General features: G+C 39.3%; 1 protein-coding gene across 2 annotated transcripts in view; it reads right to left on the bottom strand.

The window, feature by feature from the left end:
• The window catches only part of GABRB2 (gamma-aminobutyric acid type A receptor subunit beta2), a 204,964-nt gene that overhangs the window by 24,624 nt on the left and 161,884 nt on the right, over nucleotides 1-18,456 (bottom strand). The window contains exons 8-9 of one of the 2 annotated variants that reach the window (XM_004611462.2): nucleotides 13,267-13,511; nucleotides 8,111-8,224 (exon numbers count right to left, since the gene is read on the bottom strand). In XM_004611462.2, the coding sequence (XP_004611519.1) occupies nucleotides 8,111-8,224; nucleotides 13,267-13,511 (359 nt within the window). The remainder of the gene's footprint in view (nucleotides 1-8,110; nucleotides 8,225-13,266; nucleotides 13,512-18,456) is intronic. The other variant, XM_004611463.2, reaches the window with a different exon arrangement.

Below are 18,456 nucleotides of genomic sequence, written 5' to 3'. Positions count from 1 at the left end.
GGAGACAGGCAGTGCCAGGAATTAAATCTGGAACTTAATACAAGTAATCCAAGAACTCTATTGCTGAGCCACACCTTCAACCTAGGAATTGGGTTTGTAGTCCGTATAGTCATGGATATAATAGATAGGTTAGGTTTTTTTTCTGGCATGTGTGTGTGTGTGTGTGTGTGTGTGTGTGAGAGAGAGAGAGAGAGAGAGAGAGAGAGAGAAGAGAGAGAGAGAGTAACAGAGGAATAAGACTGGCAAACTGGTGAGAAATGCGTGTACTTTCTTAATTTTTTTTTTTGGCTTTTTGGGTCACACCTGGTGATGCACAGGGGTTACTCCTGGCTCTGTACTCAGAAATTACTCCTGGTGGTGCTCAGGGAACCATATGGGATGCTGGAAATCGAACCCAGGTTGGCCGCGTGCAAGGCAAATGCCCTACCCGCTGTGCTATCGCTCCAGCCCTTACTTTCTTAAATCTTAAAGTGAATAAATACTAATTTTCACAATTCAGACATTACTGAAAAAACACTATCACCCACTCTCCAAAAGTACACAGCAGAAAAAAGATTATCTAAAATTCTTATGCTATTTGGTTTTATCCTTGGAAAATATTATAAAGTTGGCCATTATTTTGAACCAACAATATGTTGGCTACTCATGGTAATATGAAATAATAAAGTATAGGTAGAAAAAGCTTTCAATAAAAAGTATATTATTAAGCTAGAAGCTTGAGAAGAGCTGTTATTGATTTCAGAAAATCTAATTACTGAAGTACAAATAATCAGATGATTAAATATTTTAAAACTTGTAATGGCATGAGAGTTTTGGGAAAAATACCTTCAAAATGTACATACAGTATTTTATATGTAATAATTATTTAACATATTTATATTTAGAAGTCTTAAAACTGAATACAAAAAACAGTTAAGAATGAAAATTGGCAGTTATCAGCCAATTCAAAAAGCCCATAAATGTATAAAAGATAACTGGTTAAGAAATGAGAAAATGCAAAAGTAAGATTTTTATCCATTATAACCTGCAAAGAGCAATTAATAATGAATGCTCCAGAAGGGAAAGTGAAAAAGAAGATATGTATATAAAGAAATATAAAGAGATGTGGCAGATGTACCAAAAAATGATTATAAAATAGTTTTTCTCAAGAATAAAGACATTCAGGTGTTTTTTCTTATATCCTAACTATAATGTAAATAAAAATAACCTCGTGCTTTAAAAATCCAATTAGAAAAATGAAAAAATTATATTCACTCTGGAAAGTTAAGGATTGCTTGATAAATATATATAAAAATAAGGAAATGGGGGCTGGAGCAATAGCACAGCGGGTAGGGCGTTTGCCTTGCACGCGGCCGACCCGGGTTCGATTCCCAGCATCCCGTATGGTCCCCTGAGCACCGCCAGGGGTGATTCCTGAGTGCAGAGCCAGGAGTAACCCCTGTGCATTGCCGGGTGTGACCCAAAAAGCAAAAATAAATAAATAAAATTTGTTTAAAAAAAATAAGGAAATGATAATAATGTTACATGTCAGGTATATCCTTTTTGGTATTACAGATTTATGGCATTCTCTTACCTAATTCATGTAAACATATAGATACATGTTTTTTGCCTTTTATTTAACTTTCAGTTAAAAAAAATCAAGATATCTAATCTAGAAGTCATCCTTGCAAACAGTACCTATATGTATGGCATCCATTTAGATATTCCCAATGCATTAGATATTCCTGGTGATCAGCCAGCTGCTCACTGCTGTTTATTAGACAATTAACATGCTTCTAATATGAAAAAAGACTTTCACTAAAAACTTCTACTATGCTTCTATGTCAATTTTTGTGTTATTTATTTCAGTGCTATCCTGCATTAATCACTGGTTTTTATGTTCATTTAACTTCTGTTTGAGCTATTCTTACCATTACTTTTCTTAGAATTATATATGCATTCACATATTTCTCTCAAATAAACTTCAGAAGTACTGTCTCAGATCTCTAGAGAAACAACTGAAGAAACTAAACCCAAATGAAGCCATTAGGTAATCCAGTGGGATAACACTGAACTCATGATTTAGAGGGGCCAATTTTCTTTAAATGTTATATATTTTTTAAAAAGCTAAAGTTTTCTTTAGTTAATATTTATTTTTTGGCAAAGGGTACCTTTCTTCCCTTTATTTGCTGTAAAATAGGAACTGTGGAGACACCCCCTAACTTGTCATATTGTTGATAAACTTCTTTCCACTGAATTCTCATGAACCTTGCTCTAATAAAAAAATTCTTCCATAGGAAGTAAATTACATGTGTCTCTCTTTCCAACATTAGTATTTCTTGCTCAAGTATTTCAATGGCTAATAATTTTGACAAACAATATGAACTGCTCCATCCTAGCAAGAGGCAAAGAGACAGAGCTTTAGCCAGATAAAGAGAATCAGAGAAATCCATGGCAAGGAAATTTATAACCAGCATGAATTGTTTAATAGCCTTTCCCACAAGGACCAACCTGTAACCATGTTACTGATCTCTTATACAAGGGCTTAATGGCCCCATGGTGAAATAGAACAATCTTCCCACACTTTATTCTAAGGAAACACTTTTTGATCATTATTAGTCAATCATTTATAACAAGCAATATAAAATTACTTAGGGCCCGTTATTGGTTTGAGTGGTGGGTGGGAAAATTGGAAATAATCTTGGTGGGATGGTGCAATGGTGGTGGGAATGGTGTTGGAATATTGAATGCAATAAACCATCATGAACAACTTTATAAAAATAAATTAATTAAAAAAATAGCCTTCCCTACATCTACTGAACACTTTCAGCTTATTAATATGGTAAATTATATTTTCCTTTGCAGTGATGCTACATAGTAATTTTGTAGTTTGTTTTCAGTAGTCTCTAAATTCTATGTCTGTTTAAAATTTCGCCCCTCAGGGCTAAAGAGACGACACGGCAGGTGAGGTGCTTGCTTTGCTCCCCAGCACTGCACCGGGTCCCCCACTCGCCTCCAGGAGTGACCTCTGGGTACAGAGTCAGGGGGAAGCTCTGGGTGCAGCTGGTGTGGCCCAGCCCTTCCCATAATATAATTCCCCGCCTTCTCCAGTGAGCCTCGTGAGAAGAACCATGGCTTTGTTTTTATTTGTTTATTTTTTTGAGACATGGTTTTGACACCTTATTTATGCCATCCTATTTTAAGAATCATTTGAAAGTTTTGTCTTCTTTCTGGAGGGATTTGTGAGATGAAATACCACTGCAAAAATGTGGTTTTTTAATGCTTGACAGGATTATTTTGAAGCCTTCTGGCCTAGAGGCGCCTTCGGAGCAGGAGTCAGACTTCTTTGCCCTTTGAAGTGACTGGTCTGGTTTGTGTTTGCTTTCTCCTAGGGTCAGTTAGCTCCTTATATCTTCTAGGGACTCCATGCTTTAATTCATATTTTTAAAATATGTTGACATAATTCTCATTTAATTTCACCTCGAATGAATAATTACGATTACATTTTATTTGTTGTTTTGGTGCAGAAATATTGACTCTCCTTGGCTTCTTTAGTAAACTTTATTTCCTTGTTCAGCTACGTTTTTAAAAGAACTCTGACTTATTTGTACATTTTTTGGTCTCGGTTTTCTAATTTAACTTATAATGGATCTTGGTTATTTCCTTCTGCTTCTATTAGATGTTTTGTTAATCCTTTTGCAATATTTTAATTGGACATTTATGAACTTAAAAAAATAGAAATGTAGTTGAAGCTATGACTTATTTTTGTTGTTACTATTTTAATCAGACCCCTTAGGATTAATTATGCATTTCACATTGCCATTGTTTTCTAAGGGTTCATTCTTCAATTTAACTTTAATTACACCTTTGACATAAATTGTATACAAGCGAGTTTATCTGAATAATAAGAATCATATTATGCAGGCATTTCTTTCTGTCATTAAAATTTTCATACCACCTTATTTGGATGTCATTTATGTTTGAACTGCATTATTAATGACAATATATTTATTTCATATTTAAATTATTATAAAATGCTTCGAGAGTATTTTTTTTACCTTAAATTCAATCTCACACTGTAACAATAGTCAATCCTCAATTTTCTTCAAAATTTTATTTGACTCATTTGTGTTTGTTATGATTCAGAATATCTTTCAATGCCTTAAATTGAAAAGTATTTCTTATTAGTATCATTTTAGGGGCTGGAGCAATAGCACAGTGGGTAGGGCATTTGCCTTGCACGTGGCCAACCCGGGTTCAATTCCCAGCATCCCATATGGTCCCCTAAGCACTGCCACGGGTAGTTCCTGAGTGCAGAGCCAGGAGTAACCCCTGTGCAATGCTGGGTGTGACCCAAAAAGCAAAAAAAAAAAAAATCATTTTAGTTAAGTTCACCGATTCAATATTAGAATTTTATTAAAATTGTTTTGCTTGTTTTTAAGGCCACAGCCAACAGTGCTTAGGGCTTGCTCTTGGCTCTGCACTCAGGGATCACTCCTGCTGGCAGCTGAGGGACCACAGGCGGTGCCAAGAACTGAGCTTGTGTTGACCATGTGCCAGGCAAGTGCCCCACCCCATACTATCTCTTTGGCCTCTGAGAACTTGATTCTTTTGACAGGAGAGTTTGTATATGCCCTAATCAGATCGTCTTAATTCCCTATCATCTCATTTCCTCTTTGAATCTTTTCTCCAATGGCCACACTAGCAGAGCTCAGGTGCCACACCTGGCTGGCGGTGCTGTAAAGGGAGAGGGAAGCTGACACTGAACACAGGGCCCAGCCCGTGATGGGCACATGCTTGCCACACCACTGCTGTGTCCCCAGCTCTATTACCATCGTTTCTGCTCTAAGTGTGGTCTTAAGTTCTCCTTATCCTTATTTGTGGTACCCAGCTAAACCGACATCTTCTGCATCTTTCTTCATTCCCCTTTTGTTATGTTTTACTCATTCATCATCTCCCCACTTACTATAACTTGAGAACACGCATGGGAACATACTATCTGTAAGTGTCCAAGAAAACAGAGTGAGTGTACTCAAAAAGACTTCAGTTTGGTTAACATCATTTAAGCAGCTGTTGGTATCAGATTTAAATACTATTTCTATTCCAGGCTTAACCATCACCATGATTTTATCGGTCAGTGTTCTGCCCTGTATCACATTCTGTTTCTCTAACTGGTCGCTATCTGCACACTGCCTTACCTCTACGTTTGGCATGATTTCTTAAGCTGGAATTGTTACTGCCTTGATTTTTTGCCAAGCTGGTTCTCTTTCTGTTATCTTCCTTTTACCTCATCTTTTGTTTTTTAAATTTCTTTAAACTTTGTATTATTGCCTTGATTTTTTCTAAATTGTTCTCTTTCTTGTTATATCACTATTTTCTTAATGCTATCTTATCCAAGATATATTATTTCAAATTCTCTATTTTTGGTGAGAAAAAAATGTTTAAAATTTCTTTGGATCCCTAATTTTTTTCCATTTTCTCCACAATATTTCCCCTTTTCTGTTTTACATACATGGGTCAAGTCTCTCTTCCACTACTCTCCCTTTCTATCTCTGCATTCACCTGTCTCTATCTCCATCTTCTATATTGGATCATTTCCCCGTGGATCTGCTATTCTTTGTTTAGATGCTTATTTAAATGCAGGCATTGCCACTGTGTTTTCTCATTTTCTCAAACAAAGCTCCACTAGATTCCTCTGGTTCTGCCTGTACAATACAGACCCCGTGTTGTTATAAGGCTACTGCCCGTCTGTGGCCTCAGTTTTAATTATGTGTTGCTTTTTAAAAATTGTTTTCTATTTTCTCTATGACTTTTGGAGAGAGTGCAGACAATGGAAATATCTAACTACATGTACTCATTTTATAAATTACAGTTATACATTCAATCAAAGATGTTTGGTATTAGAAAGGATGAAACATATACTTAAATATGGAAAGATAAGTGAAAATAATAGCATTCAAATTTATGAGAGTATAATTGCAATTACTTATATAAAAGCATGTCACTATGTGAAAAAAGTCATGTTTTTAATTACTAGGTTCCTATTGATTTCACCACCTTTTATAGTTTTTTAAGAACTAATCATGAATTAGATAGATAATCAGAAAAAATAGTGAGAGTTCTTTTGAAAAGGAGGAAAACCATCTGAGAAACGTGCTCCTTGACACCATTTATTCACTGACCATTCACTGCTTGACAGAGCATACAGCCCATAACCTCATAATCTCATTTAATCCTTCAGTCGTTCCATGAGACAGAAATGAGTGTTTCTGTTTTTAGCTGAGGCATCTGAAGGATAGACAGGTTAAACATGTCTAGTGTCACAAAGCTCATACAGGACCAAGAGTGACGGGGAATTCAGGTCACTACGTTTGGTGCCATGACTGCCTCTGAGAGCTGTCACATACACTTCAGGGCTTTTATAGACTACAGGCTTAGGAGTCAGCTCGCTGTTGGCACTGCTGAACACTAGTCCTTATTTCTTATTCTACGTATGAATTTAACAGAGAACTCAGAGGGCAGAACAGAAACATATCCAAGAAGCCTATAAAAGCCAAAGACATTATGCGTCCAAGTTCCATGTAAACCACTGGTCACTCTGATTGACCTGATGTTTTATGAAACAGAGAGCTTTGCACATGATACAGATCATGCCATCAGAAAATATCAACAGCTTTTTAAAAGCCAAGTACAAAATATTACGCACCAAAGAAACGAATTTACTTTGAAGTATCCTTGCAATCTGAAACTCTTCCTGAACTTTCAGGTAAACTTACACAGTCATTATATCAATCAGGTAGAATACTTTGTGGTTTTGAAATAATGCAACATTCTATTTTGTATATATCAAAAATGCAAACTTCTATAATCAAACGTCTTTTCTTCTCAGTGATGAGAATTCTACCTAAAGACAGCTCAATCAAACCATTATACTCTGGTTTTAGCCAGAGTAGCCACGGTCAGAAACAACAGCAATAACACCAGTGAGACAGTCTGAGAGAACAGGCAAAGTAGGAGGTGACACTTCTGACCAAGGAGGAGCCAGGCAGTGGTTAACCAAGTTCTGAACATCTCTGTAATCTACCTTATATCAGTTATGGACTATGTTACTATACATATAGTACTACAAAGAGTTAAAAAAAGAAACTTAAATATCAAGACAAAGTAGCAGGTATTAAGTTAATAATACTAGATACCCAACCGATTAACAATAAAGTACAAAGGAGCAAGGGGTCCAGTCTTTAAAATTAAAGAGAAGTACTTATTTTTAGAAACTCATCTGGCATCAAGTCCTCTTAGAAAAGATTCATCAGCATTAAATACAATTCAGGCCTCAACAATAAATGAAAAATAAACTATCTAGAATTGGTGAAGTGATTAAGATGGATTCTTTATCCAATTCCCCTTCTCCTCTCCTTCCCCCTTCTTCCCTCTCCCTCCAATTTGAAGGGTGGCATTCATAACAATTTTCAAATTAAAAACTGCACATGCATGCAGATTTAGAAATAAAACTCTTAATATTATACCCAAATATCTAAAAAGTAGAGTTCTCTTTGGATTTAAGTTAAATGAAAAGTTTTGATAAGGAACAATCTAATTTTTTTTCTGACCTATTATTACAATAGGGATGGGTCACCATGACAATAGCTACTGGTGAAATATGCAACGATAAAGCAATAAAACCTTGGTGCAAACATAACTAGACACACATTAGTAGTCTAGGACAGATAATATAGGTTCCTCAGTTATAAGTCAACTGACAGGAGTGCTGTGGAAGTCTCCACTTATTCCACTCACCAAAAGAAACACAACAAGAAAACTAAGACACAGCAAATAATGACATTCTATCCTGTCAAAACAAATAAAGAGCAACCTCAAAATATGACCCACTTGTGCAACAGTAATGACTCAGCGGGACACTGAAGCTTAGATTTGTCATAGCCTATTAAAAAAACATACCCAGAAAAACCCATTTAGTTCTTATGAAAACATTAACTTAATCCCAAGTCTCTGAAGACACAAGTCCACTGGTTATCTGCAAAGACCCCAATACGTTACTTTTAAGGGAACAGCTAAACAAAATGGCTCCAACAAAAATACACATAAATGGATTAAAAACTGGCTATCTAACCGTATACAGAGAGAAATCGTAATTGGTAGTCCGTCTAGTTGGGGAGAGGTTTCCAGTAGGGTCCCACAAGGATCGATATTGGGTCCCATTTTGTTTAATATCTTTATAAAAAATCTGGAAGACAAAGTAGAGAATGTGCTAATTAAGTCGAGTGATGCCACTAGATTAGGATTGCTGGTTAAAGTTAATTGGATATAGATTAATGCTACTGGTCTATAGAAAGACTGGTGCTAATAAAGCACCGCACTTCTAAGCAGTCACATCTTCTTTCTTAGTCTATCATTAAAATTATCGAATTCTAAAAACTAGAAATAAACATGTTTAAGAGATCTTAGTCACTTTGCATAACAGAAAACTAGGCACAATGGACAAGACAACACAGAGCTTGACACAGAGGCTTGCATACCAAGGAATGCAAATACACAACACCCCAAACAGGTATTTTTGGTGTGGTTTTTAATCGGAAAACTGGTGGCTGCTTGTTTCTTTATAAAATAAGGATACTGAAAGCATCTTGGCTATGCAAGAATCAAGGTGGCAAAACTCGGGAGTAACTAAATTCTCATATATGTATATTCTAAGTTATGGCAAAAAATAAACCAGAAAAAAATGATAATGTTGAAAAGGTAAGAGAGAACTTAGAATTTGAAGGCATGAGCTACTTCAAGTGGGAGCTAATGCTACAAAGAAATTATAATTAGGAGCTAATGCTATACAGAAAATGCTATAAGGAAAACACACATTCAAGTAGAGGAATGCAGGGTAAGCAAAGGGCTCTCTTCACACTGAGAGATGTCATGAATTTTTTAACTGCCCAGAATAAATTTGGGGAAAAGCTCTCAGCAGAACTCTTGTCAGTGTGGAGTTATTTAAACACCTCCAGCATTTTACAATTCAACCTGCTGCACGAAGAGCACTGTGTGAGGGTCCATCAGCCAGAGACTGATGTGTAGGCAGGCAGATTTGCTCAGGTAAAAAGATCCTGAGCTTAATAAATGGACCGATGCAAAACCAGCTTTTTGTTTTCATATGGCTTTTCCACTGGCCAGTATAGGAGGACATACACTGGTTAAGGATTAAAAAAACCAAACAAACAACTTAGATCATCTCTGAGGTTTTGTTGAATATGTCATGCAACCATGGATACTTTGCTGTCTTTGAGAACCATGGTTTTGGTATCAGGATGGACATTGAGAACTTATTAAAATAGGATTTCTGGACAATTAAGACAGAGAAGTGAAAAGAAAATGCAGAAGAATGCCAAGGAAGCTGCCAAGGGCTCCTACTGGCCTTGCTTCCTTTCTCATGTCTCCCTCAGGACAGAGCAGGGTACAAGAACCACTGCGGGTGATCGAACATGCTGATTCTGTCTCTAGGGAGCCACCACAAGGTGGTTTAAAAAAGTGAATTCCTCTCCTAGTGACTGATTTTCCAAGAGAAGCCAACAATACTAGGTTGATTGTATGTGCCTCTTTTTGGAAAAAAAAAAAAACACCTTTAGAATTCTAGTTGAAAAGCAGGGGGATTCTTGATAAGAAATAGAGTGGCATTATTCACGGTGCTGACACAATAGAGGTTCTCTGCAATCAGATCTCTAACACTCCATCCTGGGTTCAAAAAGGAAACCACGGACTCTGTACTGTTAGAGGACCCATTTTTATTTCATTGAATAGAGATGACTCTAAGTTTTTCAGTCTAAGAAGTAACTAACAAACTTTGAAGAAGCTGGTTGGCTAGAGATTTTACAGCTAGTGGATGCTGAAAAAATGACTGTCTTGCTTTAACAATGTGACTTCTAACATGAAGCGGCCCTCGGTGAAGAATACCCTCTTTCTAGGGTGGGATTTCATTCTATGTGCTAGAGCGTGTAAAACATACAAGCAAGCACTGCCAAAAGATCTGTGAATAACTTTTAACTTTGAAAATAATGCATATATCAACACTTTTATTAATATTTACCACTTCCAGAGTGCATGCCAAACACTGGAGACTATGTCTACACATTGTCACAAATACTCTTTATAATAATAATCCTGTGAAAGATTAATAAATCCCGTTTTACAGATGAGGAAACTGAAGATTCAGAGAGGCTGATTGTCTTTGTCTTACGATGATTAAGTAAATGCTAAATATTGATAGTGGCTTACTCCAAAATATTTCCCTGAACCACTACGCTAAATCCTAATGTCATGATGTTATGCATGCTAATATAAAAATGGACAAATTATTTGTGTGCCAGAGTTTTAATAAAAGGACAAGCATCTTTTCTTTTTTTCCTTCTGGACATTAGTTACATTTGAAATGGACTGAAATAAAGTAGATTCTTTTAACTTCTGTAATACTGGCAATTTTGCCTGGAGACTTTTTTTTTTTTTTTACTGTGGGAAAGTTTACAGTACGTTGTGAAGGTTTTGCAACGTGTCTAAATTCCCACAATCTGGCAACACCAAACCTTGACGAATGTTGCCAGGGATGCTCTGACAGCAGGAGGAGGCGGGCAGTGGCGAGTAAGGTGCTGATGCGCTAAGGACTCGGACCCGTGAGGAACTCTGTGGTTCTCACTGCGCTCTCATATTCTATGATATTCTGTTGCGCCTACTGTCACCAGTAAGGGGTACCTGCCCAGTGGACTGTTCTCTGCCTGCATCTCAATGAATTTAAAAACTGAAGCTTTTCTGATTCATTGTTATAAAAACACCACTTTCTGGGGCCATAAATTTATCATTTAAATGCAAATTGGTACGAAAAAAATTGGGTAGATGACAGAAGAGATTGGATATTATCTTATTAAGTCAGCTTTGCATTAGGCGATTGATTTGGAGCCATTTCAGAATGAGTCCTATGGTTTTATTTATTCATTTCCTTTTCTCTACTAAGGCTACTATATCAGGAAAATCGTAAAATGGGTTTTCAAAGCATTCTCTTGTGTGGACAGCCTGAAGAGCCATCATGATGGGAGGCTAAAATTTATTGGCAGGCTCCAATAAATGCAATCTGGAGCGCTGGAAAGAAACAGATAATTCGCGGACCTGTTTTCACTGGTTTCCAAAGACCACAGTTAAAATTTGCTTCATTGCTTCATTACAAATATCATATCTGGGAAAAGATTGTCTTAGAGAACAGTCCAAAATAGACTATCCGACCTATAGATATGTAGAAAACAATAGTGAGCCACGTGCTTTTATTAGGCTCGCTTCAAATAAAATTCAACGGTAAAGATTATTTACGCTATGTAATTCTTGGAATTATAGTTGGAAATACTAAAGTATCTTTTAAATAAATATTGTTATAATTAATAGTGCCAGATGGTTTTGAGGCATCACTGTTTTCCTTCTTCCATCACTGTGAACTATTTATTGAATTCAACATTCTGCACACTTCATAAACACTATTAAGGGCAGACATTTGGGAAAGACTTTTTGAGACCGGGCAGAATGCTCAAAGCACGTGCCCGGCATGAGACCCTGCCTGGGATCCCTGACACTTGCACCATTCCCCAAAAAATACCTTTAGAAAGTTTCTGGTCTATTTTTAAAGATCAGAATAGAGATTGGGCGGGGGTGGGGGGGGGGGTGGGAACACATACATATTCTTTTTGATGCAGAAAATTCCATAAAAGGAAGTCAAGCAAAGTCACATTTGGAAAGTAAAGAAGGTGGGCTTCCTTAGAGGCTGTTTCCAAAGTCTCAAGTGGAGATTATAAATCTGAGATCCAAATTGGGCTGGAGCAATAGCACAGTGGGTAGGGCGTTTGCCTTGCACACGGCCGACCCGGGTTCGATTCCCAGCATCCCATATGGTCCCCCGAGCACCGCCAGGAGTGCATGAGCCAGGAGTAACCCCTGTGCAACACTGGGTGTGACCCAAAAAGCAATATATATATATATACATATATATATTCTATTTTAAGATAGCTATGGGCTGGAGCTATACTACAGCGGGTAGGGCATTTGCCTTGTACGCGGCTGACCCGGGTTCGATTCTTCTGCCCCTCTGGGAGAGCCCAGCAAGCTACCGAAAGTATCCTGTCTGCAGGGTAGAGCCTGGCAAGCTACCCATGGTGTATTGGATATGCCAAAAACAGTAACAACAAGTCTCACAATGAAGATGTTACTGGTGCCTGCTCAAGCAAAATTGATGATCAACGGGATGACAGATCCAAATTAGAAACTCATTTGGACTACTTCAGCGAATTATGAGTCCCAAGTATATCCTGAGACATTGTAATCAGAATTTCTGGGGAAAGTAACCAGCTATTTTTTTTTAATCTTTAATGCTCTCTCAAACAACTGGACATCTAAGTTGCCTGTCTTAAACAGTGTCATAAATGTGTAGGAACTGTTCTCTGTGTCTGACTTAATGATGGAGGTCTCATACAGTCAAATGCCTTCATAATTTTAAGTGATACATTTGAAAGGCATTAAGTAGTATTTGTCACTTAAAGAAAAGTTGCTTTCCCCCTCTACTTTTCCTTCTATTCAAATTATTCCAAGAAGAAAGCCTCGGTTTGTTGCTGGTGGGTTCTATAGTACATCTCTGCACTTGCTTATCAACAACTGACTAATTTATTTATCTATGCTTTTGCTCAGGGACTACTACCAGTTCTACGCTTAAAATTGCTCCTGGCAGTCTCTGGGGGGACCATGTAGTGTCAGGGCTCAACCTGGGCCTCCTGATACACACGTGCTGAATGACCTCATCAGCCTGCTTATTCCCATTCTAAATCACAGACTAGAAATCTCAGCCCGAGAGGCTTCGTCTAGTATAAACTATGGCTTCTAATATAGTATATTTATGTATATTTATTTATATTTGAGATTATTAATACATGATAACTTATTTTAGTGGTACCAATTTTTTTCCTAAGTACATTTAAAGTAAATTTGAAGAAATACAACGAGCACATATTATGCTCATATGTGTGGGAAATCTCTTAAGTGTGGTTTTCAGATGACTGTGGTTTGGACTGTCATTATGTTAGTGGAAAGGGTTTTCCATCTCTTGCACCCCATCACCAGTTATCTGTGTGAGTGGGGGAATTATCTACTCCCTTCTCTGGGCCTTGGTTTCCTCATCTGCCAAACGAGGTTGTTACCCTGCACTTCTGGCATTTTCGTAAGTTTCAGAGCTAAGGAGGGCCCGCCCTCCCAATTTACCTTGTTGACATCCAGGCGCATCTTCTCATTGTTGGCACTTGCAGCCTTCTCAGCTGCTTTTTTTTGGCGTTGGGGTCCCCTCCCGAAGAAGATGTAGTTGACCAAAGCATATTCCAGAAGGGCCATGAAAACAAAGACAAAGCACCCCATCAGGTACATGTCAATGGCCTTCACATAGGGGATCTTGGGGAGCGTCTCTCGGAGGTGGGTATTGATGGTGGTCATTGTAAGGACAGTTGTGATCCCTGAAAGAGACGAGAGAGAGAGGAATAATGCACCCGTGTTTCACGTGTGCGCTCAGAGAAGCTGGGAAGGTTCATGTAAATTTCACATTCACTGAGATTGCAAAATATTTTCTGGGCACTTTTAATGGGATAAGAGTTATGTGAGAGGCTCTGATGTACGAAGCAGTGATTTCCAGTTGATATTAGTCATTTTGGAACATTACTGAGATTCCAAATTGACAGTTATGTATCAAGAGGGATGGAAGCCTTGGGCGTGGCAAGAAAGAACAGGAAGTGGATCGCTTGAAACTGAGTCCTGAAGAATGAGCAGAAGTCATGTAGGCTACCCAGGGCTGGCAGTCCAAGTGACAGAGCCCTGAAGGCACTGGTACAGGCCAGTCTGACATCAGAAACAGATACAAGTCAGGTGGAATTTCAAGGATGGCTGTGAGTGAATTATAGGGTTTGATGAGACGAACCATAGGAAAAATGACACATACGGGAACTAAAGGCCACAGGATGGAGAGTCATCTGCACAGAGTCCCACAGGACTCGGAAGTCAAAGTTGGCAGCTGTGTGGCGCCACCATCTTCAAGCAGGGAGTGTGAGAGGTAACATAAGTAGGAGACTCACTCTGGGAGCACTGGGGGTGGGGTGGGGATGAGGGTGGAGGGGAAGCATCAAGGCAGGAATAAAGAAATCCATTTAGGAGTTTTTCAGGAAATAAATGAGGCTGGAGAAATAGTACAGCAGGCGGGGGATGTGCTATGCATGGGACTGAACTGGGTTCTATCCCCTAGCCCCCATCCCCCACACCCCAGGTCCCCTGAGCCCTGCCAGGAGTAAGCCCCAAGTATCAACAAGTATGTCCCCCAAACAATTTTTTTTCAGAAAAATATGTGATAAGGGACAATCTATAAAAATGATCATAATCAATGAATACATTATATGAAATCAATGAATTCATTAATATACATGATACGAACAATAGGCAGTAAGAATTTTGAAACTGGAGAGGAGGCTAGCAGAGAAGGGGCCTGGACAGATCACTAAAGTGTATAATTCAGGGATAATATTCCAGCATCATACACTTCCTCCAGGGAAACGCCACACTGGGTCAGACTGTAGCTGCTGGTTCAGCCACCAGGAGTCTCTGATAGTGGCGGTAGCTCCCCTGGATGCCCTCACCAGAGCTACAGAGAGATGTTGGCGCAAGCCCAGGGCGAAGAGGCCCTGTGGATAAGAAGGCCCAACTCTGGAGCACAAGAGACAAGTGGAAAGAGAGCTCGGCTGTCGAGAGCCCAGAGCTCGCAGAGGCAGCCTGGGCCCTGGGATCTCGATGACTCGAGTGGCCCGTGTCCTTTAATACCACCTAGGAACAATTACCTTTGATATAATACCTGGCAGTCACGTGTCATGGCCATGACGTTCTGGCAAGCAACAAAGGTTTCTGATTTAATTTTATCTAATACATCATAATTTTTGTTTTGTTTTTACCCATGTTCATTAAACAGTTAAAGATAAACATGTATTTGGGGACCTGATTCTGAGCATGGCCAGCAAACCCTGATCTTTCCATGCCTCTGGGTGCCCTACAGTTCTCTTGCGTAACATTAGTCTTTGTAAACATTTCCTGATTTCATTAGTTTTCTTCATTGTTTGAATGAGGTTACTGTACAACAGAATAAAACTGACAATATCAACTTCATTATTCATCAAAATCTCATTTTTAGGTATTTTTTATTTAATAATGAACTGTTCAGGTGAAAAAGGCATTTAAAAACTCTTTTACAGGGCTGGAGAGGGAGTGCAGCAGATAATAGGCCTGACTTGCACTTGGCCAACCCAGTTTGATCTCTGGTACCACATATGACCCTCTAAGCACCACCAGGAGTGATCCCTGAGCACAGAACAGGAGTAAGACCTTGAGCACCACTGGGTGTGCAAGAAAATCACTATCACTATCACTTTCATCCCATCGATCCTCGATTTTCTTTAATGGGCCCAGTAACATCTCCATTCGTCCTAGCCCTGAGATTTTAACAGCCTTTCTTTACTTGTCCTTCACAACGGTGCCACATTAGAGGCTCTTTCAGGGTGAGGAGAATGAGACTCATCATTATTACTGTATTTGGCATATGAATACGCCAAGGGGAGCTTGCCAGGCTTTCCCGTGAGGGCAGGAAAAGTCTCGGTAGCTTGCCAGGTTCCCCAAGAGGGACTAGGCTCTAAGATGTCATGTGGCCACAAAGCGGCTGCATGCTTCTGGGAGCTTGGTTTCATAGTCTCTGGATGTTGGCCGCTGATGGGCAAGAAAATGAATAATTTACTGTTCCTGTAATAAATGTAATATGGAGAAATATTTTTACTTTGAAATAATAGTTAAAGATTCTTTCGCAAATATTTACTGAACATGATTCACTGCAAGTCTCTTAATACTTAGAGGAAAAACAACATCACAAACCAAATATAAATGGTTTTATAAATTATATGAACTGTGACTAGTTGGTAATAAAAAGGGTCATTTTCTGGTATTTTCAGAGGCTATATCAAAGGTCTCACTCTGCGAGATCACCATTTTTCCCTTGTCACCTGGAATCACTATAATCTAATCTCAGTACAAGAACACAGGTGATTCCAAACTGATTCTCACCCTCTTCTTCTTCTTCTTCTTCTTCTCTCTCTCTCTCTCTCTCTCTCTCTCTCTCTCTCTCTCTCTCTCTCTCTGCCTTTGGGCCACACTTGGCAGTACTCAGGAGCTATTCCTGGTTTGGAGCTCAGGAGTAACCTCTCATGCTCAGCAGACCGAGGTGCCTGGAACTGAACTAGGGTTGGCAGCAAGGCACATGCAAGCAAGTGCCTTACAGCCTATTCTCCCCCCCCCCCGCCCTCTCTCTATCTCCTCTCTCTCCTTTCTTCCTTTATCTGGTCACAGAGTGATTCCTTTTAACTGAAATAAGATTGCATCACTTCTTTGCTCAGGAATAATCCAATTTCACTGAGACTTTATGACTCACTCTCCAAGTTGCTCTATAGTTGTGTAGTTCCCTCTCCTTGAAATTCTCTTTCCTCCCCGAGTAATTCTTCATTCTCCTCCCTGGCTTCTTCACGGACATGCCTGGCAGGCTATGCTGGAATAGACTGGAAACTGGCCTGGGCCATGGGCTAAGATAGTCTCGTCCAAATATTTTGATTCATCCTTTTCAACTTTATGTCTCACAATTTCTGAATGACATCTACCTTAATTATTCCAAATTGCACCCCAAGCATACCCAAACTTAGCACAGTGGGTAGGGCATTTGCCTTGCATGGTGGCTGACCCGGGTTCGATTCCTCTGCCCCTCTCGGAGAGCCTGGCAAGCTACCGAGAGTATCCCGCCCGCATGGCAGAGCCTGGCAAGCTACCCGTGGCGTATTCGATATGCCAAAAACAGTAACAACAAGTCTCACAATGGAGACTTTACTGGGGCCCGCTCGAGCAAATCGGTGACCAACGGGATGACAGTGCCACAGTGCTACACTTACCATGTAATGTAATATGCATGACCATTAAAAAATTGTCTACTTTTACTGCCAGAATATAGCTTGCAAAAGGATACTGTTTTATCATCAGTGCCTAGTATAACTGGAACAGAGCAGGACTTTGAACCTATATTTGCCGGGACCAGAGTGACAGTACACTGGCTAGGGTGTTTGTCTTGCACATCTCTGACCCAGGTTTGATCCCTTGTGCCCTATACGGTCCCTGAGCCAGCCAGGAATGATCTCTGAGCACAGACCCAGGAGTAAGTCCCAGCACTGTCAGGTGTGGCCCCTAAGCCATATATATGCTTTATGAGTAAATGAATGACTTTTCTAAACAAGTATGGGTTGAAGGATTTCTCTAAGCAAGTAATGATTGAATTAAGATGCACAATGGAAAAGTAAAATCCACATTTTCAAAGCACCAAGGCTGGGAAAAAGTAACTCAAAGGGCTATTGCAAGAGTTTTGCATGTAGGAGCCACATGTTTGGGTCCTAGCACCATGCAGTCCCTGAGCACTGGCGGGAGAAAGCTCTCAGCAAAACACCAGAAGCAGCCTCTGAGCATGGCCGGTGTGATTTAAACATCAAAATAAATAAAATGAATGTAATCAGAAATAAAAACAAAACCAATAAAACTGGTGCAAAACATCCTAATTTACTATATCTGAAGTTATTAATAAGAACGTGAAAAATAGTTGGGCTGGAGTGATAGGACAGCTGATAGGGTGCTTGCCTTGCATGTGGCCAAGCCGGGTTCAATCCCTGGCATTCTATATGGCCCCTGACCCCCTCATAAGTGACTCCTGAGTGAAGAGGAAGGAATAACCACTGAGCACTGTTGGGGGTGAAACCCTCACTCAAACAAAAGGGAAGAATAAAAGAATGTGAAAAAAATTTAAACTCATCCTATGGTATTAGAAAATAATCAAGTATATGATAATAAAACATGGATTATTTCTCAATAATCTTACTTTGTTTTTTCTAACCCTCTGCCATATTACTCTAAAATATTAATTACGCCCTCAGCCCAGATGAGATCCGGAGCAGCCACGCACGACACGGCCCCTCTGCTCCTTAAAGACTATGATCCTGGAGGTCTACTAACCCATTTTGGCACCCAGAGACTTATAGAAATGCATCTAGACTGTAAACTGAGTTAAAAGAACAGAAATCCGAAACCGCGTGGCCGAGACAGCTCCTATAATCTTCATTCTCAGCAATGGAAAACAAACTATCAAATGATGCCTTTTCAGCAGGTTTGGTTGTTGGGGGAAAAGTCCAAATAATAATAGTCAGTTCTCTGTTGAAATATTGAATGTATCCAAAGTATAGAGAGAATAAAGTGAAGATCATCGGCCACTCAGGTGCAGGGGGGTGGGTGAGAGGGGGGGTATTGGGGTTCTTGGTGGGGGAACAGGTGCACTCTTGAAGGGATGGGGGT

The sequence above is a fragment of the Sorex araneus genome, chromosome 2 (genome assembly GCF_027595985.1).
Source record: "Sorex araneus isolate mSorAra2 chromosome 2, mSorAra2.pri, whole genome shotgun sequence".
Classification (NCBI taxonomy): Eukaryota; Metazoa; Chordata; class Mammalia; order Eulipotyphla; family Soricidae; genus Sorex; species Sorex araneus.
This window is presented reverse-complemented; position numbering and strand designations above follow the sequence as displayed.